Source organism: Macaca fascicularis, chromosome 14 (assembly GCF_037993035.2).
Source record: "Macaca fascicularis isolate 582-1 chromosome 14, T2T-MFA8v1.1".
Lineage (NCBI taxonomy): Eukaryota > Metazoa > Chordata > Mammalia > Primates > Cercopithecidae > Macaca > Macaca fascicularis.
In genome coordinates, this window is record NC_088388.1 from 83,516,901 (window position 1) to 83,542,302 (window position 25,402).

A 25,402-nucleotide genomic window follows, 5' to 3' on the forward strand; every position below is an offset into this window, starting at 1 on the left:
TAGAAAATCTCTAGAGCACCAGTCCTGAAAACAAAATCTCTGGAACACCTTCAATTACTATAATTTCAAGCTAACGTTTGTAAGTGTCCCATTACTTCTGTATGTGCCCTATTGCTTAATGGGCATTAAGGTCACGGTGGGAGGTGGGGAGTTGTTCTGGTCTATGTAAAGGAACATCAGTAAGTGCCTCTTGAATGCATTTTAAATGAACTTACCTGTGACCCAAAATTGGCCACAAACTCTAACATACTCAATGTTCTGCCAATTCAGAAGGAACAAATCATCTGCCTTCAGAGTGACTTTGGTGAGTCAGCTGGACTGGGAGAATATATCCTGGGAGCTGCATTAGGATTAAATCTGATTGCTAGACACTGGCAATTCCTCTCTGAGTTGGAGAAAATCAATTCAACTTTCTCTACCATGTTTTCTTATACAACATTCTGTCTTATATAAGATTATATAAGTTTCCTTTGCATATACCTATAGAGACATTTAAAAATTGCCTTCTGGATGATTTTTTTATACTTATTAAATAAGGTTAAATAAGTGCTTTGTTATATAGCTTCTGTCCACTAAATGATTCTTGCACATCCTGATTATCTTTAAAGATTGTGCATATGTTCCAATATCTCCCATAACTAGCCTTAAAAGAGAGCTTTCTGCTTTAGTAAATTCTTGTTTGGACCACTCAAAATGTCCCCAATTCATTTGCTACAATTTGAGCTAACCAACGTGACATTCACTTTTGCAGAAGAGATAATAATTTGAATAACACACCCTTACTTAGCTGAGATGGGAATATTCTATAGTGTAAAACCATTCTCTGAAGGACATCAATGATGAGGATATAACAATTTCCAATCATTACTGAGAGCTCAAAGAGTTAACTAATCTTAAATTTAGATTTGTTCTTAAATGCATAGGCATTTTCTATTTTTTTTATGTGAAATAATTACCATTTACTGAGCAACTACAAGGCACCAAGTACTACAGACTTTCCATGTATTATCTCAAGTAATCCTTACAGCATGGAATGTGAATTCCATACTATTATTTCCAAGAGGTTAGAAGTTAATAGATTTGCTAACAGACACAGCTAGAAAGCAACTGAGCCACAATGTAAACACAAGTAAGTCTGATTCTAAAGCCCATCTGCTTTCCACTGTATGCTATTACCTTTCTGGATTAGCTGGGAAAGAGTTAAAAATTCAACAGCACTATGTGTGTCAGAATTAATTTTTGCAGAGTTTGGAAAAATTTCCGATTATCTTTGCTAAGAAAAAAGAATTGAAAATATGCTCACCAAAAGATTACAATTCCATTCTATTTAGAAATATGGGAGGGATGTAGAAGTTATGTATCATTTTAGGGTACCACTAACAATATCATCTTTAACCACAGTAACAATAGGTGCCTTATATTGGTGAGCAGCCTCTGTGAGTGTTAGTACATTATTTCTAATCGTTACAGAAAGTTTTGGCAATATGAAATCTTAGTTTTGAGAAAAATTTCTGTGTAACTGAGTTAACTCTAGAAATATCTGCAGCTACAAATAATCACTAACAACACTTACCTAGAATTTTCTATAAACACTTATTTTTAAAACTTATTATAATTTTAATAACCTAATATTTCTTAGAAAAAATTCATTATTATTATTATTGTTATTAATACTGTGTAGATAAAAGAAGTAGAAAATTTGAATTTCACCTCACAAACTCATCTTTCAAAACCCATGGAGAGAACCCCTTCCATGGGTGTCCAGTCTTTTGGCTTCCCTGGGCCACATTGGAAGAAGAATTGTCTTGGGCCACACATAAAATACACTAACTCTAATGATAGCTGATGAGCTTAAAAAAAAAAACAACTGCAAAAAATATCTCATAATGTTTTAAGAAAGTTTACGAATTTGTGTTGGGTCCATTCAAAGCTGTCCTGAGTCACATGTGGCCCATCACCGCAGGTTGGAAAAGCTTGCCTTAACCCTTGATGTCTTTGGTTCTAGAAATAATTCTTACATTTTGAGATACTGGTTCAGTCCTATGCCTAACACTCCTTTCTTCCCACTTTTCAATATCTGGCCTAAATAGCCACAATTATGTGGGTATGCTGTTTGTACCCTTTTCAATTAAAGATAATTGAGGAAAGAAATGCTTTATTTGCATAGAATTTCGATCAGGAGATTTTGTGCCTACATTCAGCATGCATCTGTCAAGGCCATATTTCACTCAACCATTTCCTCTCACCACGGACTAGTCCTAGAACACAATGCATTGTGCACAAGTCACAAATCTCTGCCAAACCCTTATGGTTTTATTAACTAAGAGCTTCTCAATTTAGCTTCACAAATCTGTTTCTTCCTCAAGACTAGATGCTTCCAGGATGATCATCTCAGCTACTTCCACCATCTAGTGGCAAGAGATAGAAATGAAAGGATTTTACATTTTTGAAGATTATTGCTTAAAATATCAAGAATCAGAATAGTTTTCTAATTAGTGGTATTACTAAAAACATAATGTCTAGAAAGGAAAAATAAGCACATTATTTTCAGTTGGTGGTCAGGACCTCATGACTATTGGGGTCAAATGTAACTCATAAGGTTTTTTTGTTTTTTTTTTTTTAATTAATCAAATAAGTATTTTAAAACATCTGCTGTTTGGTCAACACAATCTTAGGCATTGTGAAGGAGCTACAAATTTCTGTATTTAAAAGACATGACTCCCTTTTAGTAGAAGTTCATAACTTAGTTATGAAAATAGAAGCTCCAAGCTACTAAGGGCTAAATGTTGTGGTAAATTTCTCACTACTTCATGTTATCCTCAGTAGGTACCTCTTTCTCCCCAAAGCCCATATATGGTGGTGTTGGCACCTGTGTTTCAGTCCTCTGTGTTCTCCTCCCCTCTCCTGAGCAATCCCATCTATTTTCACAACTCCAACTACACTGAAAACTTGAAAGTTTCCATTTTCTAGATCAGATTTTTATTTCAAATTGACTGTTGAACACTTCTACCTGGGTGTAACATAAATACTTCAAAATCAATTATTCCAACATAAACTCAGAAATTATCCCACTCCCTCCCCTGCCGTTCTAAAATCTGCTCTTCCTCTGGCATTTTTGGTTTCATTTCATGATATATCCTCTACTCAGGGGTCAAATTTTAAAAATTGTAAATTATCTTCTATTTCTCTCTCTCTTCTACCTTCTATATGTAATAGGTCTCAGTGTCCTGATGATATCTCTTTCTAAATAAACCTTCTAATCTATCTTTCCCTTCAACCCCAATACCTCTGCTTTATATCAAAGTTTATCTATCTTTTACATTTTACCTGATGCCCTTGAATCTGATGTCATACCTTTCCAATTTTTCCTTCCACTGTACCACATGACATGAATAATGGTCTAATTTGCAAATCAGGTCATGTTACTCTCTTTTTTAAAAATTCTGTAGTCATCCCTCATTACCTACAAAGTGAAGTCCAGTCTCTACATAAGGTCCTTCATTACCTGTTCATGCCCATCTCTCTTGCTTTATGGGATGTTTGGGCCCACTCTATGCCCCTTCCCTTAATTCTTACATTGTATGTCAGTATCCTAGTCAACTACTTGGCAGTTCTCAGAACTTTTCCATATTGTTACACAACTGCTAGAGAATAGGGCAACCTTGACTTTTCTCCCTTACTTCACACTTCCTTCAAGTAAAAAATGATGTCCTGTATAATTTTTTTCTCTGACAACACCCATCTTAACCTCTCCAGCTCCAAAAAATAAAACAGTTTTTCTAGGTCTTGAGAGACCTTTCTTTGCTACTTTCTTTATTGTACACTCCAAAAGTATATGTGCCTAACCAAAACATAATTTTATACTAAAGAAATAATTCTATGACAAAATATGCTTGGGAAATACTTTGTACTAATCATATTTCCATCTTAGATGTTTATATTTCATACTATTATAGTAAAGACTCTGAGAAATCCTTCAACAAGTTAATGGATTTAACTCCTCAAATGTGTTTAAGCATTCATTCATACCTTTATTTTAATAATGCTGACCAAATTCCACCCAACATACTTTGGGAGATGCTAGTCTAGTTTCATTTTAGATTCCAATAAGGGAGTAAAATAAAAAACAAAACAAAGCAAAACAAAAATAAGGTGCAGTCCAGGTCATGGGAGCTTACACATTTACTAACAGCAAGAAAAATGGCAAACCTAGAGGAAAGAACGTTATATAGTAGTCCTCCCTGATCTTAGGTGGCACTTTTCTTGCAGTTTCAGCTACCAGAGGTCAACTATGGCCTGAAAACAGGTCAGTACACACAAGATATTTTGAGAGACAGAGGGAGAGCACATTCACATAACTTTTATTAAAGTATATTGTTATAATTATATTTTATTAACTGACTGTTGAACACTTCTACCTGGGTATAACATAAATACTTCAAAATCAGTTATTGTTAATCTCTTGCTGAGCCTAATTTATAAATTAAATTTTATCATATGTATGTGATGACATACATATGAAAACATAGGAAAAAACATAGTATAAATAGGATTTGGCACTATCTGCAGTTTCATTGCATCCATGGGGGGGTCTTAAAATGTATCCCCCACAGATAAGTGGGGACTACTGTATAGTTCAACAAATAATTTTTAGAACAATAGAATAAGGTATATTTTTAAAGGATGACTATGTGGGATGCACTAAATCCTTGTGCCATAGGATCTTATGCCCAGTTGGGGTTGGCCAAGTGTTAACGAAAAGGCTTTATATAGGAAGAGGGTTTTTATTGTACTTTTGGCTAAAACATACTTTCCTATGATTGTGCTCTGGCAACTCTAGTAAGAAAACAGTATAAAAAATACACATTGTTATCCTTTATCTATAGTTTTTTATTGGCTTCCTCATGCTTCAGCTCTTCTATAATTTCTCAAATGTGCATTGCCTACAGATTCCCAAATGTCTTCTTATATATACTCCACAAGTGCCCAGTTGTCCAGGGTATTGAAGTTTACCCAAACCTCACATACTCCTAATTTCCAGCAAAGTTTCCCAGAACTGTTTATTCTAGTTTCTGTGAAAATTCAAGAACACACAATTATATTTATCTGATTAAAGTAATTCACACCAATTTATAAAAGGAGGCTTTAATCTTCCTTGTAATTAGTCATTAAACCTAAGAATCTAAGCTGGTTTTGACTGCAAGACACACTTCTTTTTTAATACTCCCTAGGAAATACAGCCAATTTTAATTGCAAGATGCCATTGATTTTAAGACACATCCAGATTTCAGATATGTTAATATGTGATAAAATATGAAGTGTAGAATTTATGAAATTTTATATAAATGATGATTAGGTAAGGAAGAAGAGGACAGCAGTTAACTCCCTCCCTTTCTCTCTCTATTTCGCTAATAAATACTCCTACAGGGTACTCTGGTAGATGCTTGGGGCCCCAGGGTTTTAAGTTTGAGGAATTCAAATTTCAGTTTTGGAATAATAATAAGTAACAAATAATTATGAATCAAGTCCTCCAAGATAATAATCTAGATACTGAAAATCATGTTTCACTGCTCTTTGTTTCCCCATCACTTAGTGCTACAGTAGGCACTCAATTAATATTTATTGAACTGACCCAAAGTGAAAATACCTAAACTGAAAAGAAAATTCTTGTGGTTTATCATAAGCCAACTTCTTTTGTGAAAGATTCTAGGTAACATCTGAAGAGAACGCATCCCCACACCTTGAGGAAAAGAAAACAAATTCCCTTGAATTGACCACTAAATTGCATGTCTCCTTCCAACCCCATACTTCACACTGGCCAAGGCACTCTAATGAAAACAGGCTTAGAAAGCCCATCTATCACTTAGGCAGCTGGTATGCACCAAAGACAGATGAATTTTAGAACCAGGGCTTCAAGTGATACACGACGATGGAGAAAATGATACTCAAACCTGTGACAGTGAGATTACTCATCTAATGATTCAGAGCCCACTCAGTGTGACATTTAAACTATTATCCAGCAATTTCACACTCTGTTTAGGCATGCCATATGTAAATTCTCCATTAATACTAGAGTCACATTGTTTTCTCAGTAGGATTCTGGGGCAAGCATCTGATTATGTGTTTTGCCTCCTTTTCTTCCTTTTAGTGCTTGACCCAAGAATACTAGACAGATAAAAGAAGGCAAAGAAGTTGAAAATATGACAGTTCTAATGGAGACTTTGTACCTTTTTAGCAGTTCCCTGACTCTAACAGGCTTCCTTTATGAGAAAATAACCCATTAGATTTTAATCATGGTAGGTTTTTCAACAGTTGAACTGTGATAATGTAACAACTTGATTAGTAAATGTATCTTGTTGCTATAAAAATGCAAGTGCTTGAATCTGATATTCACAGTGCTGTGCTGGAGCTTACTCACTAGCTCATGAGAATCTCATGTGCCTCTATTTCCAAATATTTAAAAAGTAGCCTTAGGTCGGTAGCCTAAAATCAGCCATGCTGGGAATATTTACATCACAAAATTGGCCAACCTTAAAATGGACTTATTTTTCCCCCTAGAAAAATCTTACACATTTATTCCTATTACTATTGGTGATGAAGGAGAGATACACAGGGTGTCTTTACTAAGACAACATAAAAGCATATCTTGAGCTATAAAATCCCAGATCATACTGAATGGACAAAAGTTGGAAGCTTTCTCCTTGAAAACCAGAACAAGACAAGGATGCCCTCTATCACCATTCCTTTTCAACAAAGTCGTGGAAATCCTAACCAAAGCAATCAGGCAAGAGAAAGAGGTAAAAGGCATCCGAACAGGAAGAGAAGAGGTCAAACTATTCCTGTTTGCAGATGATATGATGCTATGCCTAGAAAACCCCTTAGTCTTTACCCAAAAGCTCCATGATCTGATAAAGAACTTCAGCAAAGTTTCAGGATATAAAACCAGTATACAAAAATCAGTAGCATTCCTATCTACCAACAACATCCAAGCTGAAAGTGAAATCAAGAACCCAATCTCATTTACAATAGCCACAAAAAGAATAAAATACCTATGAATACAGCTAACCATGGAGGTAAAAGATCTCTACAATGAGGATGGCAAAAAAATTGCTCAAGGAAATCAGAGATGATTCAAACAAATTGAAAAACATTCTATGCTCATGGATAGGAAGAATCAACATTGTTAAAATGACCATGCTCCCCAAAGCAATTTAACACAGTCAGTGCTATTCCTATCAAATACCAATGACATTCTTCACAGAATTAGAAAACAACTATTAAAATTCACATAGAACCAAAACAGAGCCCAAAGAGCCAAGGCAATATTAAGCAAAAAGATCAAAGCTGTAAGTATCACATTATTGGACTTCAAACTATACTACAAGGCTACAGTAACAAAAATAGCATAATACTGGTAGAAAAACAGACACATAGACCAATTGAACAGAATAAAGAGCCCAGCAATAGTGCTGCACATTGCCAACTATCTGATCTTCAATAAAGTGGGCAAAAACAGGCAATGGGAAAAGGACTCCCTAGTCAATAGATGGTGCTGGGACAACTGGCTAGCCATATACAGAAGATGGAAACTGAACCCCTTCCTTATATCACATACAAAAAATCAACTCAAGATGGATTAAAGACTTAAATACAAAACCTAAAACTATAAACATCCGGGAAGATAACCTAGAAAATATTATTCTGGAAAGAACCTGGTGAAGATTTCATGATGAAGATGTCAAAAACAACTGTGACAAAAACAAAATTTGACAAATGGGATCTAATCACACTTAAGAGCTTCTGCACAACAAAAGAAACTATCAACAGAGTAAACAGACAACCTACAGAATGGGAGAAAATTTTTGCAAAGTATGCATCCAATAAAGGTCTAATATTCAGAATCCATTAACAAGCCAAAAAATAATCCTATAAAAAAGTGGGAAAAGGACACGAGCAGACACTTTTCAGAAGAGATATATATGCAGCCAACAAGCATATGAAAAAATGTTCAACATCACTAATCATTCGAGTAATGGAAATTAAAACCACAAAGAGATACCATCTTATATCAGTTAGAATGGCTTTTATAAAAAGTCAAAAAATAACAGATGCTGGTGAGGTTGCAGAGAAAAGGGAATGCTTATACAATGCTGCTAGGAATGTAATTATTCCAGGTATTGCGGAAAGCAGTTTGACAATTTCTCAAAGAACTGAAAACAGAATTGTCATTCGACCAAGCAATCTCATTATTGGGTATATACTCAAAGGAATATAAATTGCTCCTCCGTTAAGACACACACAAAGATATGTTTGTTGCAGCACTATTCACAATAGCAAAGGCAAGGAATCAACCTAAATGCCTAGTAACAGTAGCTGGGATAAAGAAAATGTGGAACGTATACACCGCAAAATACTGCACAGCCATAAAAACTTTGGGAGGCCGAGGCTGGCGGATCATGAGGTCAGGAGATCTGTAGTCCCAGCTACTCAGGAGTCTGAGGCAGAGAATCGCTCGAACCCGGGAGGTGGAGGTTGCGGTGAGCCAAGATTGTGCCATTGCACTCCAGCCTGGGCGACAGAGCGAGACTCCATTTCCAAAAAAAAAAAAAAAAGAAGAAAAAGAAAGTAAAAGAAAAAGAATGAGATCATGTTCTTTGCAGCAACATAGATGGAGCTGAAGGCCATTATCCTAAGCATACTAACACAGGAGCAGAAAACCAAATGCTACGTATTCTCACTTACAAGTGGGACCTAAACATTGAGTATATATGGACACAAAGAAGGGAACAACAGACACTGAGACCTACTTGAAAACGGTGGGTGGGAGGAGGGTGAGGATTGAAAAACTACCTATTTGATACTATGCTTATTACCTGGTGATGAAATAATCCGCACACCAAACCTCTGTGACATGCAGTTTACCTATATAACAAACCTGCGCATGTACCGCTGTACCTAAAATACAAGTTTAAAAATAAATAAATAAATAAATACTCAAACACATCTTGTTTAGTATAAACAACACCTCGAGAAGGTCATGATGAAAAAATCCTGGTCCCAAAATAGCTACCTCACAGCCTGAGTGTAGAAATTCTTGGCGAGCTTCCCTTTCCCTCCTCTTCACAATACCTTGGGGCCATACCACAGAACTGGTGGTTCCAAAAAGGAGAAAAATCTATTAGGACCGCAGTGTTTCATCCCAGGGTCTTGCTATTCATAGGTGGCTGTTCTTAAAACTGACATGAGGTGCCCTCAATAAAAGGCTAGGAAATTAGTTAGAAGTGACATAAATATAACAGAAAATCTAGGCTAACAGAAACCCATTGAAGTTGAATACAGTTAATTCTGAGACTGAGATTCCTGGAAGGCAAAGGATAAAGGAAAAACAGGAAAACTTCCTTTGTTTATATGAGATCTGAGATTTAGAAAAAGCACACTGTCCCATCAACTCTGATATACATTTTCCAAATGAGACAGCGAGTAGCATAATAAATGATGGTACAATCACCAAAACTGCAGATGTTCAGATAATTATATTATCATGTATATGCTGAAGACTTAATATACAAAACAAAGCTCCCATAACGCTTTCATTGTTCTGTTCATTTTTTTTTTTTTTTTTTTTTTTACTGTAACCAGACTAGCATCCCTCATAATTACAATAGCACCTATTATAAAATTTGGACTCTCCCTATTCCATTTTTGAATCCCAGAAGTAACACAAGGAATTTCACTACTTTCAGGCATAATCCTACTGATAAGACAAAAGATGCACTTACTTTAAATATTTCATCTATCATTGTTAGTTGACTTAAATATAATACTAATAATCACCATATTATCGATTCTAGTAGAAGGATATAAAATGCTAGCCTTGATTATCCTACGTACTTAGCCTAAAATCCTTTGGGAGGTATGCTCTAGAGTTGATTAAGGAGGAAAAGTTGGGAAGGGAGAAAGATGGCGAAATTTGTGTATGTGTGTGTTGGGTGTTGTGGCATGGACAGGGTCTCACTTTGTTGCCCAGGCTGTAGTGCGGTGTGTGTGATCATGGCTTACTCCAGCCTCAACTGCCTGGGCTCAAAGGATCCTCTCACCTCAGACTCCTGCACACCTGCAACTACACTTGCATGCCACCTCGCTTGGCTAATTTGTTAAAATTTTTGCAGAGACAAGGTCTTGCCTTGTTACCCAGGCTGGTCTTGAAGTCCTGGGATCAGCGGTCCTCCCACCTCGGCTTCCCAAAATGCTGAGACTACAGGTGCGGACCACTGTGCCTGACCTATGGAGGTTCTTATAGGGAGCTTTTCAACCAGTTTGAAAGAATAAAACAAATGTAAGTACCCTCGATGCAGTTCAGTCTCTCAGCCCTGCCCTTTCTCAATTTACAGTGATTGGTACACAGAGTAGGGATCAGCAACTGTTTGAAAAAATTAAAGAGTACTGTCTAACTCTAGGAATCAGAATGATTCTATACTGAACACAGAATTCTGATTCCTAAACAGGACCTTAGAGGCAATTTTGTTTATCCTTCTATGGAAGGAGTCTTTTCTACAAAACCTCTGACAAGCCATTATCCATTGCTGAAAGATTTCTAGGGATAGGGAAATCCCTATCTGTCTCATGAAGTAGTCTACAATTTTTTTGAGTAGCTATAAATATCAGGAGCTGTGGTGTTAAAATAATCCCACATATAATATACATTACTGTCACTTATGAACAGTGGATCTACTTCTGCCTTCTGCATGACATTGATGTCATGCTTTTCAGATGACAGCTCTTGAGGTAAAAAAGGTTAAGTCCCGTGTCCCCCAATTCTTAATCTTTTCTTCTCCAGGTTAAACATACTCCTTTTCACCAGTCATCCAAACACTTGCAAAGAAGTTCTGGAGATTTACACAATGAATCCCAGAAGCAGAATATTAATATTAATATATTTTTACTTACTATGTAATATTTACTGGAATTTGACGATCCAATATTTTTATGTATTGGTAGTAGCTATAGCTAATTTATTTGATAATACAATTTAGCATACAAATATGTTTGAAATGTTTCAAAATTTGAAACATAAGGTTAAGCATAAGTTAACCTCTCTTGGATGTTTTGGCAGGTATAATAAGATCCAGAAAACATGGAAGACACTTTTATGTCTATACTTTTTATTGTAGCACAGCTATGTAGAAGTGCTGGCAAAATGAATGTTCTAGGTGATGAAAGAAATTTTTGTTTAGCAGTAATTACTAAGGAATTAGTTGGTAGGTGTTTTTATTTTTTTCCATTTGAATTCCCTTTTATTTCAGCCGAATTTTGATTTTTCTTTTTAAACTTTGATAAACATTTAAAAGCTTTTTGTACAAAACACAAAATCCGGTAGTGCCAGTTCAGCCAAAAAAAAAATAAAAATAAAAATAAAAAATAAAAAAAAAGCAGAGTGATTTGCTAATTTGCAGCCAAGGGGCATAGAAAAGTATTTTTTTTTTCTCATTTAATTATACCTTCTTCTCAAGATATAATTTATCAAGCAATTGTTTAAAATTAAATTTTAAAAAGTAGAAAGTATTGGTAAAAGTATGACACCAAATTGAAATAAGTCTAATAAACAATTTTCTCTAGGATACAATAGAGGCATTGATTAGACAACTCACACATTTTCCTTTATAGTTTAGACAGTAAGGCAATCGTTAGATGTGATCATGTTATATTTGCTCCCTTTGTTGGACCACGAATACTGACGAACAGAGAGCATTTGAGCAAAACCTTGATGTACTTGGGTTTTAAAAATATGTGGTTAGCTTATTTTTCCTTTCAATGTTTCAATCTTGGCGCTTTCTTTACCATTCTCAGCAACTAAAATGATTTTTCCAGATATTCAAACAATTGCAATAAAAATACGTCCCAAAAATACAAGGTGAGCCTCCAATGCACAAGAAAGACCCCTTGGCAACCCGTGTCCTCTATCACTTTTTAAAAGAGCCTCATTTAATCGGGCCAGCAAACATCTCTATTAGCAATTAAGACCAACCACCGCCACCAACTATAAAGTCGGAAGGGCAATATAACTGACCTTCAGAGGAGAAATATGAGACTGCAAGACGTATCCATGGACATTTTCTATTTGAGAGAGGTTCTTTTCTGATACATGCACGAGTTCTGGGCCTCTTACTTCATGGGTTAGTCGAGGTAAGGAATGATCATGTGGAGCGTCCTCATCTTGATATCGATACTTCTAGGAGAAAAGAAAAGAAAAGAAAAGAAAGGAAAAATATGTATATATCAGTGTTCGTGACGGAAATAGACTGAACTTCATATTCTAATTTCATCAATAGGACACAGTGTGCACCTACTTTTGACTTCACCAAATGGGCTTTGCTGTAGACTCTTCTGGCGGTCACCATAGACCAGATCAAATGCAAGCAAAACTGAGTTAACCACGAATATTGACCAATGCCCAGGACTTGTTTCTCTCCAACAATATACTCTCTTTGTTTGTGAGTTACAGAAAGGTGATAACAAATGAGACAGAACATTTACTTTACTTAAGTAAGTGAGGAGGTAACCCTCTTGACCAGAGTAGCTAACTATGTGTTAAAAATTCTAGGTCATGGATGGAGAAGGAAAAAAAAGTGCTAGGCAAGAAGAAAATAGAATTCCGATATATTCCATTGAGAAAACTTAATTTTCTTTCAGAATTTGTGAGTGATTTAAGTTCCTTTGGAAATGAGGAAAAAATTTTGTCACCCACATTGTTTGTGTTAGACTCAAAGAGAAGACAATCTTATCTTTCTTTACTTCACTCCCTAGGAGAAGGAGTATTGATCTGGGTTAGTCAGATTCTGGGACAAAAGACCACAATTTTTAGAAGCAGAGCTAGCTTTTAAAGAATTTTAAAAATCAAGGCAAGGCATCTGCCTATATTCCGATGGCTCCCTGAGGGGACAGAGGTAAATACTTCTTTCTCTCTTATTCTGTTTTCCTCTTTTCTTAACCTTCTTGCTTATACATGACTGTAACAGTAAAGATCATTGTCTGAGTCTTCCAAGCAGATATACGGAAGTTGGCAGAGAGAAAAACAAGGTTCAGGATAAGGAACGCTTTGAGAGATCTCAGCCCTCTTCTTGGGGTCTACCTCCATTTTCAGCCTTAGCCTGAGTCTCCATCCTATTTCTTTGTCTCTTACTAATTTGTACCCCTTTTCCCTTGGATCTGTTCCTTTAGAGTTCCATCATTCTAAGGCTGTTGTCCTACCTGGGAAAGATGAAAGAGAACTCTCTACATCTGACCCCTAATTCAGATAATGAAGTGTTAGTTTGCTGTACTTTGCCTATGTTGTTTGTGCCTAACACAGGGATATTGGGAGCAGGGTTCTAAACATTGTCATAACACCATCACAGGCTAATTGTGATGTCTAACCTCTTCCCAGTGTCCCATTGTTTTTGTCATTAATGGTTAATTTTATCATATATATATGATATATATATTTTATATATATGATTTATATATATATAAATTATATATATATATATATATATATATATAAAATTTCTTGGACATCAGCTCTCAGACTGACTCATAATATAAAAGTAACAAGAAGCATTCCAGGGATGATAATTCAATCTGTTGTTCACTCTTCCTCAGAAGCAGATTATCAATACTTATACTTTCTGGGGCAGGGTGGGCTTTCTTCAATGTCCCAAGTAACATTTGTCTCAACAAAAGTAACAGTGTCATAATTGCAGTTTTCAAAGGACTCTCACATACTTGTTCCATTGCAATCATTCTTGGCCGTTTCACCCATTAGAAAACTAACACTCCAAGAAGTTAAGGTGCTTGTCAAGAGTCACCTTAACTGATGGGCATCAGCGCCAAGACCCTATCCAGATCATTGCAATCTGAATCCTCTTTCAATTATCATCACTCTCCTGTACCCCCCATAAGAAGATGAAGTCCACGTCTGAAAACCTAATTGGCAGCTTTGTAGAAAAAAATCACTGAGAATGCATGACACAATGAGGTTAGAACATTTCTGTGAACTGCAAATACCATGCTTTTGTTTAACTAACCCTATGAATAATTTGGCAGTGTAATCTGCCTCAGAAACATGGATCAAATTGAGCATTCACTTTTGATCAGTTATGCTCATTGTGAGTGGAATAATGTCACACATATGCCCATTTTAGTTTCTCTGGCTTTCAACCCATTGACTCCCCCGTCTGCTCCCCATTTTCGATTCTCTCATAAAGGCACTATCATCTATGTTGTCATCTGAGCCAGAAAAGTAGGAGTCAATCAGACTCCATCCTGTTTTTTGCCTGCTGCTATCTGTCAATTTAATAAGTTACTGAGTCTGCCCGATTTATATCCTAAATAATAGTTGAGTCTACTTTCTCCTTATTCTTCCCACACCCCCACCAACATTGTCCACGTTCAGGATTGAATAAGCTCTCAGCTGGGCTATATAAACAACCTCTGAATTGGCTAGCATCTCTGTGGGTTGCCCCTTTCCCATGCATTCTCTACACTGATCCAGGGGACTTTCTGAATCACATGCTGATAAAGTCCTTCTGGAAATCTTCCAATGGCTCACACTGCCCACAGGACAGAATACAAGCTTTCTTACCCTGCCATAACACTACTATATAGGCTGAAACCCCATTACTTCTGAATTACTTTTTTTTTTTTTTTTTTGTGAGATGGACTCCAGCTCTTGTCACCCCAGGCTGGAGTACAATGGCGTGATCTCAGCTCATTGCAACCTCTGCCTCCAGGTTCAAGAAATTCTCCTGCCTCAGCCTCCCAAGTAGCTGGGACTACAGATGGGCACCACCATGCCTGGCTACTTTTTTTAAATTTTAGTAGAGCCGGGGTTTCACCATCTTGGCCAGGCTGGTCTCGAACTCCTGACAGCAAGTGATCCGTCCACCTCAGCCTCCCAAAGTTCAAGGATTATAGGTGTGAGCCACCGCACCCGGCTCTGAATTACCTTTTTTCTCAACATTCTCACTCCAATAGTTATAAAAGAAATATAAACAAACCGTTGCTTCTCATTTTTAAGCTTCTTTTAAAATTTGTGGTAAAATACACATAAAATTTTGACCATTTTAACCATTTTTAAGTGTATGGTTCAGTAATGTTACTTATATTCACTTTGTTGTGCAATGGATCTCCAGACCTTCTTCTTTGTGTGCATGTTCCCATAACTCCCTATAGTCTCCAATTACAACTCTTTTCGTGCTATATGATTGTGTATTTTCTGTGTTTTTCCATTGAACTGTGAAATCTTGTAAGGACTGGGACCACACTGGTATTGTTTATTCTCACATCTCCAGTCTTTAGTCAAATACACAACACCTATGCTCAATAAGTGTTTGTTGAATACAGTTATGAGGGACTGTTACACAAATGGATGAAATAGGTATCAGTTGCTTAAGCCACAATACTATTTTGTCTACTGGATAAAATCTTTTTCATTATAAAATGCTGTAATCTCAGGTTCAAGTATAAAGGACAATCACATCATTTGCTTGACACAATCTAAAAGGACATCAGACTATTAAGTAACATATATCTTTCTCCTCATCATTCATTTCAGTATATACTGAGAACATGAACTGAAAAGAGCAACTCTTGACCTCAAGAAGACCATAAATTACTAAGCTATACTTATGCACAGAAACGCTACCATACGTCGTGATGAACTTAGTTCTGGGGGAGCAGAAATGGGTAAGCATTTGTGGCTGGCTGTCTGTACCTTCCCAGTTTGAAACAGGATCTGGAATACCATAAAGAGGTAAAAGATATTCCAACCAAAGGCACAACATGTGTAGGGGAGACATGTGATAAGAGGGGATGATGTCTGAGGGAACAGTGAGGTCTTAAAGTGGATTGTCGCAGATGCTATTGTGTCCCCATCCAAATCCATGGAAATCTTTTTTACCCGTCGAAGGCTCATATCTGCATACTTCTCAGGAACATTACCCTTGGGTGATTGAAGCCTCCTCTCTTTGATGCCCACAGCAGTCATATTTGAACCCTAAATCACATACCTCATGGTGAGACAAATCCTGTGGTGTGAATTACACTACAAATTATCCAGTGAGATTAGCTTAAATTTAGACTGCACTTGGACTTACATTTCTGCAGAGTTCCTTTGTGCTTCCTTTACTCCCTATATTTTTTTTCCTTGGAACTGTCCTCCATAAATCCTGCACACATGAAATCCCATCTTAGATCTGCTTCTATGAGCTGATATAAGACTTGGATGAAGCTTGGGATGTAAGGCACAGTGTGGCAGGAGGAAGCTGGAAGGCAGATTGGTGTCTGCTGTAGACAACAGGGAGTCATCCAAGAGAACCTAGACCTAAATAATACTCTGCCCAGTGCCAACCAGACATTGCCCCATTTTATTTTTCTTTGAGTCTTCAGCCTATGACTAAGCAAGAAATGACAAGAACTGATGAGAAAGTCCCATCTTTAACTGAAACTCAAGCTTCCAAAGGAATCACCCTGATATGATATAACAAAATTTCTCTGCTTGTATTCAAATCTTTATTTCCTTCGGCTGAACAAAAGTACTGATCTATGATACTAGGATTAATATTAACACCAACATTAATGCTAATCCTAACACTAATGTAATATTACAATCAATAATAATACCAGCTACAGTTAATGTGCCTGGAGCCATATTAAATGTTTTATATCCATCATCACCATATTAGAGATAATTGTGATTCTCTTTATCTTAGACTCAGATAATTCGGTATTTTTTCCAAGCTTACATACCTGGTAAGTCGCAAACTAGGTTTTAAATACATGTTAATTTCACTCTAGAGAAAGAGCACTTAATCTTCTAAGTTAGTTAGGACTCAAACGTCTTTAGAGGCCAACTTTATCTTCAGGTAATAAAACTTTTAGGAAATATTCTTACACCCTGACATAAGAATAAACCCTAACATTCTGCGTAATTCTGAGTCACTTCTCATCCCAAGGCTTGTCTGGTAGGTACTAATGCCATTCTGGGCACCTTTGAGGATTTCTGTAGTGCCTACAAAATGAGGGCCATGGGCAGAAGGCCTCTATATTGCAATCTGTGCTTTCTTCTTTTTCTCTCCTCAGCTTGGTCTGTTGAAGGGGACTTCAGTAAAATAAACTTTGCCATTCTGTGAAGAAAGTCATTGGTAGCTTGATGGGGATGGCGTTGAATCTATAAATTACCTTGCGCAGTATGGCCATTTTCACAATATTGATTCTTCCTATCCATGAGCATGGAAGGTGGGTTAAAGTTCACTTGGAACCAAAAAAGAGCCCACATTGCCAAGACAATCCTAAGCAAAAAGAACAAAGCTGGAGGCATCATGCTACCTGACTTCAAACTATACTACAAGGCTACAGTAACCAAAACAGCATGGCACTGGTACCAAAACAGAGATATAGACCAATGGAACAGAACAGAACCCTCAAAAATAACACCACACATCTACAACCATCTGATCTTTGACAAAGCTGACAAGAAAAGAAATGGGGAAAGGATTTCCTATTTAATAAATGGTGCTGGGAAAATTGGCTAGCCATATGTAGAAAGCTGAAACTGGATTCCTTCCTTACACCTTATACAAAAATTAATTCAAGATGGATTAAAGACTTAAATGTTAGACCTAAAACCATAAAATCCCTAGAAGAAAACCTAGACAATACCATTCAGGACATAGGCATGGGCAAGGACTTCATGACTAAAACACCAAAAGCAGTGACAACAAAAGCCAAAACTGACAAATGGGATCTAATTAAACTAAAGAGCTTCAGCACAGCAAAAGAAACTACCATCAGAGTGAACAGGCAACCCTAGAGAATGGGAGAAAAATTTTGCAATCTACCCATCTGACAAAGGGCTAATATCCAGAATCTACGAAGAACTTAAACAAATTTACAAGGAAAAATCAAATAACTTATCAAAAAGTGGGCAAAGGATATGAACAGACACTTCTCAAAAGAAGACATTTATGCAACCAACAGACACATGAAGAAATGCTCATCATCACTGGCCATCAGAGAAATGCAAATCAAAACCACAATGAGATATCATCATACACCAGTTAGAATGGTGATCATAATAAAGTCAGGAAACAACAGGTGCTGGAGAGGATGTGGAGAAATAGGAACACTTTTACACTGTTAGTGGGACTGTAAACTAGTTCAATCATTGTGGAAAACAGTGCGGCGACTCCTCAAGGATCTAGAACTAGAAATACCATTTGACCCAGCCATCCCATTACTGGGTATATACCCGAAGGATTATAAATCATGCTGCTGTAAAGACACATGCACACGTATGTTTATTGAGGCACTATTCACAATAGCAAAGACTTGGAACCAACCCAAATGTCCATCAATGATAGACTGGATTAAGAAAATGTGGTACATACACACCATGGAATACTATGTAGCCATGAAAAAAGAATGAGTTTATGTCCTTTGTAGGGACGTGGATGCAGCTGGAAACCATCATTCTGAGCAAACTGTCGCAAGGACAGAAAACCAAACACCGCATGTTCTTACTCATAGGTGGGAATTGAACAATGAGAAAACTTGGACACAGGGTGGGGAACACCACACACTGGGGCCTGTCGTGGGGTAGGGGGATGGGGGAGCGATAGCATTAGGAGACATACCTAATGTAAATGACGAGTTAATGAGTGCAGCACACCAGCATGGCACATGTATACATATGTAACAAACCTGCATGTTGTGCACATGTACCCTAGAACTTAAAGTATCATAATAATAATAAAAGAAACTTTATAAACAGATTATATTTCCTGTTTCAGCTGTAAGGGGAGTAGAGGCAGGATAAGTGCTCAAGACAGAGATGCCTGGTATACTACTTATGTCTCCCTATGTTAGTTCATTTTGCCTCTCACTTCTGGAATTCTATCCTCGTCCCCCTTCTGAAGCTTGACCCTGCCCCCAACTCCAGATTCCTTCATCAAGCAAACTTTTTTAGGTTCTTGATTATGAGATTTAGTGTTGCCTCCTCAGAAGCATTCTCTGACTTCAAAGGTTGGAAATCTATGTCTCCTCCTTTATGTTCCCATAGTGTTCTGCACAGGATTTTGTCAAAGAGTAAGAACTTTATACTGTAATGACCTGTCCGTGTGCCTATCTCCCCTACTAGCCCACAAATGCCTCAAGAGCAGAGGTAGAGTCATGTTCATCTCTGAATCTCCAATGTCTACCCGACAAATGACACATAGAAAGAGACCAGTAAGTGTAAGTTTAACTGCATTAAACTGTAATTATCTGAGCAATAACGTGATCTGCATAATCAGAAAGCCCTCCCAGCTGAGCTTGCATGCCATCATACTCATACTCTTTTTCTACCACAGTCCCCCCTACACAGATAGAAAAAGGCTAAGGAAGTCTGACCAGGCTCTGCTCAGTACATTCTGCTGATGGTTGTGTGAGTCAGAACAAACCATACTGAGTTTCCCAGAATTTAAACACAGAATCCTAACACGTGCCTGATCTGTCACTGGAGGTTCTCTGGTGCAATTTGGAAGATGGCATTTTGCTGGCACAGTGCATGATAACTGATCCAGAAATTGGAAATCTTTCAAGGTCTCATAAATAAAAATCTGAGTTTATCTCTGTTGCTGCATAAAAAGTGCTCTACTTCCCCCTTGTAGCAGGAATTGGCACTGTACTGATGAGAGAGAGGGGGTGGGGGGGCAGGGGGCAGGAAACAAATCAAAAGCTGGAGAGCCAGAACATGTTTGTGTGCACATGAATAGATGGCATATTATCACACCTAATAGTGAATACTATCCATGAACGCTTTGCTAAGAATGTCACAGAAATTATCCCACTTAAGGCTGATAGTAGCATTAGGAAGCAGGTATAAAATTAAGTAATAATTACAGTTCCTTACACAAAGTCTGACGTTAAAACTTGTTAGTTTCACTGCCTCTGTTAACTACACTGACAAACCATGTTCTCTGCATCAAGTTTTATCTGTCCCTCTGTAATCCAAGTTCCTTGAAAGTAAGAACCCTGACATGTATCTTTGTATCCTGCAGAGTGGTCAGGCTAGAATGCTACACAGTGTGTGTCCAATAGGCCTATATTGACTTAATGAGTGCTGTTTCTGGAAGAAAGCCTCTTAACTTAAAAAACATGCTTTGGCTGAAAGGAAGCACATATTCTAGAAGCATGAAGTCAGTAATAATAATAATAATAATAATAATAATAATAGCAACAGAATTTCAAAGGGATCCCTAACGAAGAGGTGAGTGAATCTCAGAAAAGAGAGAAAACCAAAGGGACAAAGAAAACGAGCTCAAAAATAAACCACGTGAAAACAAAGGGTTTTCATTTCATCTCAAGGCTGTAGAAATTTAAGTTCCGTAATTGAGTATTCCCATATAGGCCCTGTCAGCCACCTTCCTATTTTGAGGACACTGATTTGTTTAAACACTTTGATATTTACTTTTATGGATTTCCTTTAATAAGATTTTTGCAGTCTGTAGCCAGCAGATACTTTTTTCCAGCTTCTTCCTTCCTCCATGATGCCTTAGCCTATTTCCTTTGTCTTATCACTTTTATACACCTACTGTGTCCTCACTCCTACTCACTGCCTTCCTCTCTGGAGGGAAAACATGGGTAAAAAAAGAAAATAAGAGAAGATAAAAGAATGTTCAGTGCAATGATCAGATCAGTATTTATATCCATTTCTTTAATTTGAAATGAATTCTCTGAATGATATCTTGACTGGAGCACAGTTTTATTTCTCCTGTCCATTCTTTATGTTATTCCAATCCATTCTTTCAGAATGGTTACATATAGGTTGCAAATCTGGGGGTGGAGGTAGGTAGTTTCAGATAGGAGAAAAATGGGAGGAGGAAAGGCAAGAGAGACTGTACATAATTTTCACCTTCACTTCCTCAAGGTGACCTCCCAACTTCCCAGATTAGGAAGTTCTCTCCCCACCTCTGCACACCGCACACTGCTCCCTACTTCATAGGCTTTCAGGGCACCCTGCCCTTATTCTTTGTAAAGCTTGGCATGTTTTTATTTTACATTTATTTCTGTGATGATTTGCTGGATGTTTGTCTCCTCCATTGAATTAACCGTCCCCGCCCCCCTCCCCATGGGGTCAAAGGCCCCGCCTATTTGGTTTACTGCTGACCTTTAGTGCCTGCCACATAGTAGGTACTTGATAAATGTTTGTTGAATAAGTAAGTACTTTGCAGCCAGATCTATCTTCAAAATAATCACCCTTTTAAAAAATGACCCATATTCAGCAATATGGTTTGCCCAAAGAACCTTTGAAAGAGGGATTTTTCCAGAGTTTAGAGCAGGATATAAGTAACAGCACTGATGTGAGAAATGAAAAGCTCTCCCAGGTGCTCCATTTTAATTTTTTTAAACAAAACTCACAAGTGAAAGGAAATACTTTCCTGCTTTTATTTCCACAAAGAACAGGACAAGCCAGGATGTTAATTAAATTACAAATCAGCTGTCTGCTTGCAGCTGACAGAGCTTTGTGTGCTTCCAAGCAACGTCAGATATTTTAAACTCTGTGTAATTACCTACTATGGACGAGCTGCCAGGAAGGATGCTTCATGAATATTTAATGAATCTTAAGATCCTTTTTAAGGAAATGATGATTTAAATAACTATGGGAGAACTTACTCTAGCTCAGTGCTAACCTCCATCTGTTAACTGAAGATACTGGAAATGTAGCCTGGTAGAAATACAGTTTCTCCCCTAAAAGGAGCTAGGCCCAGGATCTAGGGAAGGCTAGGCTCACACAGGAGAGGTAACTGTAGAATTAAACACACCTCAAGCTCTCTAAGTCAGAATGGAACCACAGACCTATAATCTGGGAAAGTAATGAGTATGGAATTGCAAAGTGAAATTTTGTAAGATGCCACACATTAAGGATGCTCCTTATAATTTACAAAGCACTTTCAGCAACACTGTCTCAATTAATTCTCTCAAGAATTGGATAGATTAAAAAGGTATCATCATTCTGATTTCCAAATGAGAAAACAGAGGATCAGAGAGTTTCTAAAGTGCTAAATAAATAGTAAAGTTGTGTTTCAAACCAACATACTCCTCTGATTCCAAGAGGCAGCCTCATATAGTGGAACGTGCACGAATTCTGGCATTAGAAACATGATTTCAAGTATTGGTTATGCTACTTGCTATCTGGGAGACATCTGTCAGGTTGTTGGATACATCTGAGCTTTGGTTGACTGAAGTTATAAACCAGGAATTACAGTATATATCTCATAGAATCATGAAGATTGAATGAGATGCCGTACTCCTGGCACACAATTGCTGCTTGGCAAATGTAATGCTCCTCTTTGCTTGGAGTCTCAAGACCTTTGCACACTGTAGATTTGTCATAACAACAACAGCAGCAGCAAGAAAAAAAGTGGTCACTAAAAGTGAATTTTTCACATGGCAAAAAACTCTTTGGTGGAATGCTCCTCACTTTCCACAGAACAGAAACAAAAATGACCTGTTATACAATTAGTCACAAATACAGTCCTTGATTTTTTTGTCCATACACGAGTATTGTGTAAAACATGTTTTCTTTGTAGCAGCTAGGTGCTGCCACCACTGTATATGGCTGAGTTCACAAATCTGTTGTAACTTGTAGCTTTGCTGTCACTTCTCTGTCTCATCTAAGCTTTGTTTCTTTGCAGTAATTAAAATTTTTTGCCACTGCCATAGCTAATGCTGCTACTGGAACCACTAGAGCCTCCTTGGTTTCATGGTTTGGCAAAGGATTGGCCTTCATCACCATAGGGGTTGGAGCTTCTGCCTCCTAAGCTTTCTCTCCTCATGGGTCCAAAATTTGAAGACTGATTGTTGTAACTGCCAAAATCACTGTAGCTTCCTTCACCTTAAAACTGCTTCCATCATTTACAAATCCATTACAGCCATCCCACTACCACCATATCCACAACCACCACGGCTGCCACCAAAGCTACCATGACCACTGAAGTTTCCTCCACAATCATAGTTCATGCCAAAACCACCTCTATAACCACGACCAAAGTGTCCAGAACTACTTTGGCTTCTTTGGCTCAATGAAGTACTGGCCTCTCTTGCTTTGACAGGGATGAAGTTTTCTAACTTCACAGTTGTGGCCATTCACAGTATGACCATTTACAATATGGTATTTCAATCTTATTTATAGAGTCATGGTCCTTAAGGGTTACAAAGGCAAAATCCCTTTGCTTGCCACTGCCTCAGTCATTCATGATTTCGGTCACTTCAATTTTCCCACATTGTTCAAAGTAATGTCTTAGGTGATTTTTATTTATTTATTTATTTATTTATTTTTGAGAAGGAGTCTTGCTCTGTAGCCCAGGCTGAAATACAGTGGTGCAATCTCTGCTCACTGCAACCTCTGCCTCCTGAGTTCAAGTGATCCTTCCACCTCAGCCTCCTGAGTAGATGGGATTACAGGCATCCACCACCAAGCCCAGCTAATTTTCTTATTTTTAGTAGAGATGGGGTTTCGCCATGTTGGTCAGGCTGGTCTTGAACTTCTGATCTCAAGTGATCCATCCGCCTCGGCCTCCAAAGTGCTGGGATTGTGGGAGTGAGCCACTGTGCCTGGCTCTTAGGTGATGTTCTTCAGTGTCTTCTTTAGTGTCACTCATAGGGTTTGGATCTGTGTTCCCACCCAAATCTCAAGTTGAAATGTAGTCCCCAGTGCTGGAGGTGGGGCCTGGTGGGAGGTGATTGAATCATGGGGGTGGTTTTTAATGGTTTAGCATCATCTCCCTGGTGCTGTCTCATGACAGAGTTCTCACGAGATCTGATTGTTTGAAAGTGCGAAGCACTTCCCCGGCCCTCTCTCTTCTTCCTGCTCTGGCCATGTAAGACAAGTCTGCTTCCCCTTCGCCTTCTGCCATGATTGAAAGTTTCCTGAGGCCTCCCCAGAAGTCCAACAGAGGCCAGCATCATGCTTCTGGCACAGCCTGCAAGAACCATGAGCCAACTAAACCTCTTTTCCTTATAAATTACCCAGTCTCAGGTATTTCTTGATAGCAGTGCAAGAATGGACTGATACAGCCATCAACAAATATCTTTTTCACAGTTAAGTAGGCAACTAGTCTTTGAGACTCTCCTCTTAAGACAACCGTCTTTGTTCCACGACTCTGTCATCCACCTTATGTAGCCTTGCATTTAGGGCTGCATCCACCTCCTCCACAGTGGCATACGTGACAAACCCAAAGGCCCTGGAGTGCTTGGTGTTTGGATCTCTCATTACCACACAGTCCATGAGTGCTCCCCATTTGCTCACAATGGCTCCTCAGACCTCAACCCTCCAATGAAGACCTTCCACAGTTATTCAGGCTCTTTCAGAGACTCTGACTTAGACATGATTGTAGTAGGAAGATAGACTCTTTAGTGATGCTTCCTCTGTGGCATCCTGAGGCCAAAAGGAGTAAGGTGACAAATGCATCTCAGTAGAGTAACTTTCTAGAACCTCAGTTTCAGAATAGTGCCTAAAAGCGCAGATTCTGGAGAGACTGCCTGCATCAATTCCTACTTTGATCACCACATGACCTTGGTCAATTTATTAAACCCTCTGACACATGATATTCTTATCTGCAAAATTGGAATAGTAACTACCTCACAAAATTTTTTAGAAAGCCAAGTGAGATGATGCATGGAAGGCACTTAGAAGAGGGAGTGTCTGTAATCTATTAAGTAGTCACTTAGTATAAGTTATGATTGTTTTGCTGGAACATTACATATGTTATTTGATTATAAAAAAATTGGAGGAATAGAAAAAACTGAAGGAAAAATATTTGCCTTTTACTGTTTCGAATTTTTCAAAGTCTCTAACTGCAACTTTTCCCATTACTCCATAACACATAGACAGTGCATCGAATCTCACAGCCCTCTTGGTCTCACAAAGTACACTTTAGTCTTTCTTTATGCCATCTTAAATGTGTGAAAACCTTGTCTTTGCACTTTTTCATTCAACAAGAATTTACTGAGTACCAATTCTATGGCAGGCATTGTACCATGTACTAGAGATATAACAGTGAATAAGGAAGACACAGCTCATCCTTGCCCTTTGCTCTTTGATGTCTTCTCTACCTCTCATAACTTTCCCAACTGTTTTTCACACACTACTCAACCTTCAAAACTTAGTTGATAAATGATATTTTCCCAGATGCTTTCCCCAGACACCCAAATTTGGCTAAGCAGTCTTCTTCTGTGCTCCCACGTCTGACTCCCTGAGAACTCCTCTTTCTCTCAAAGCATATATATCTCTGCCATCCTCATTGGAATGGGAAGAGTTCACAATTCATTATTGTGCCAGTGGCAAATATTCTGCCTGAGACCCAGTAGGTGCTTCATAAATGTT

General features: G+C 37.9%; 1 protein-coding gene across 25 annotated transcripts in view; it reads right to left on the reverse strand.

The window, feature by feature from the left end:
- The window catches only part of DLG2 (discs large MAGUK scaffold protein 2), a 2,233,585-nt gene that overhangs the window by 1,079,383 nt on the left and 1,128,800 nt on the right, over positions 1–25,402 (reverse strand). For 20 of the 25 annotated variants that reach the window (XM_045370161.3, XM_065528814.2, XM_065528813.2 and 17 more), the window contains one exon: positions 12,068–12,229. In XM_045370161.3, coding sequence (XP_045226096.1) covers positions 12,068–12,229 — 162 coding nt within the window. The remainder of the gene's footprint in view (positions 1–12,067; positions 12,230–25,402) is intronic. The other 5 variants (XM_065528807.2, XM_045370176.3, XM_045370180.3 and 2 more) reach the window with 1 other exon arrangement.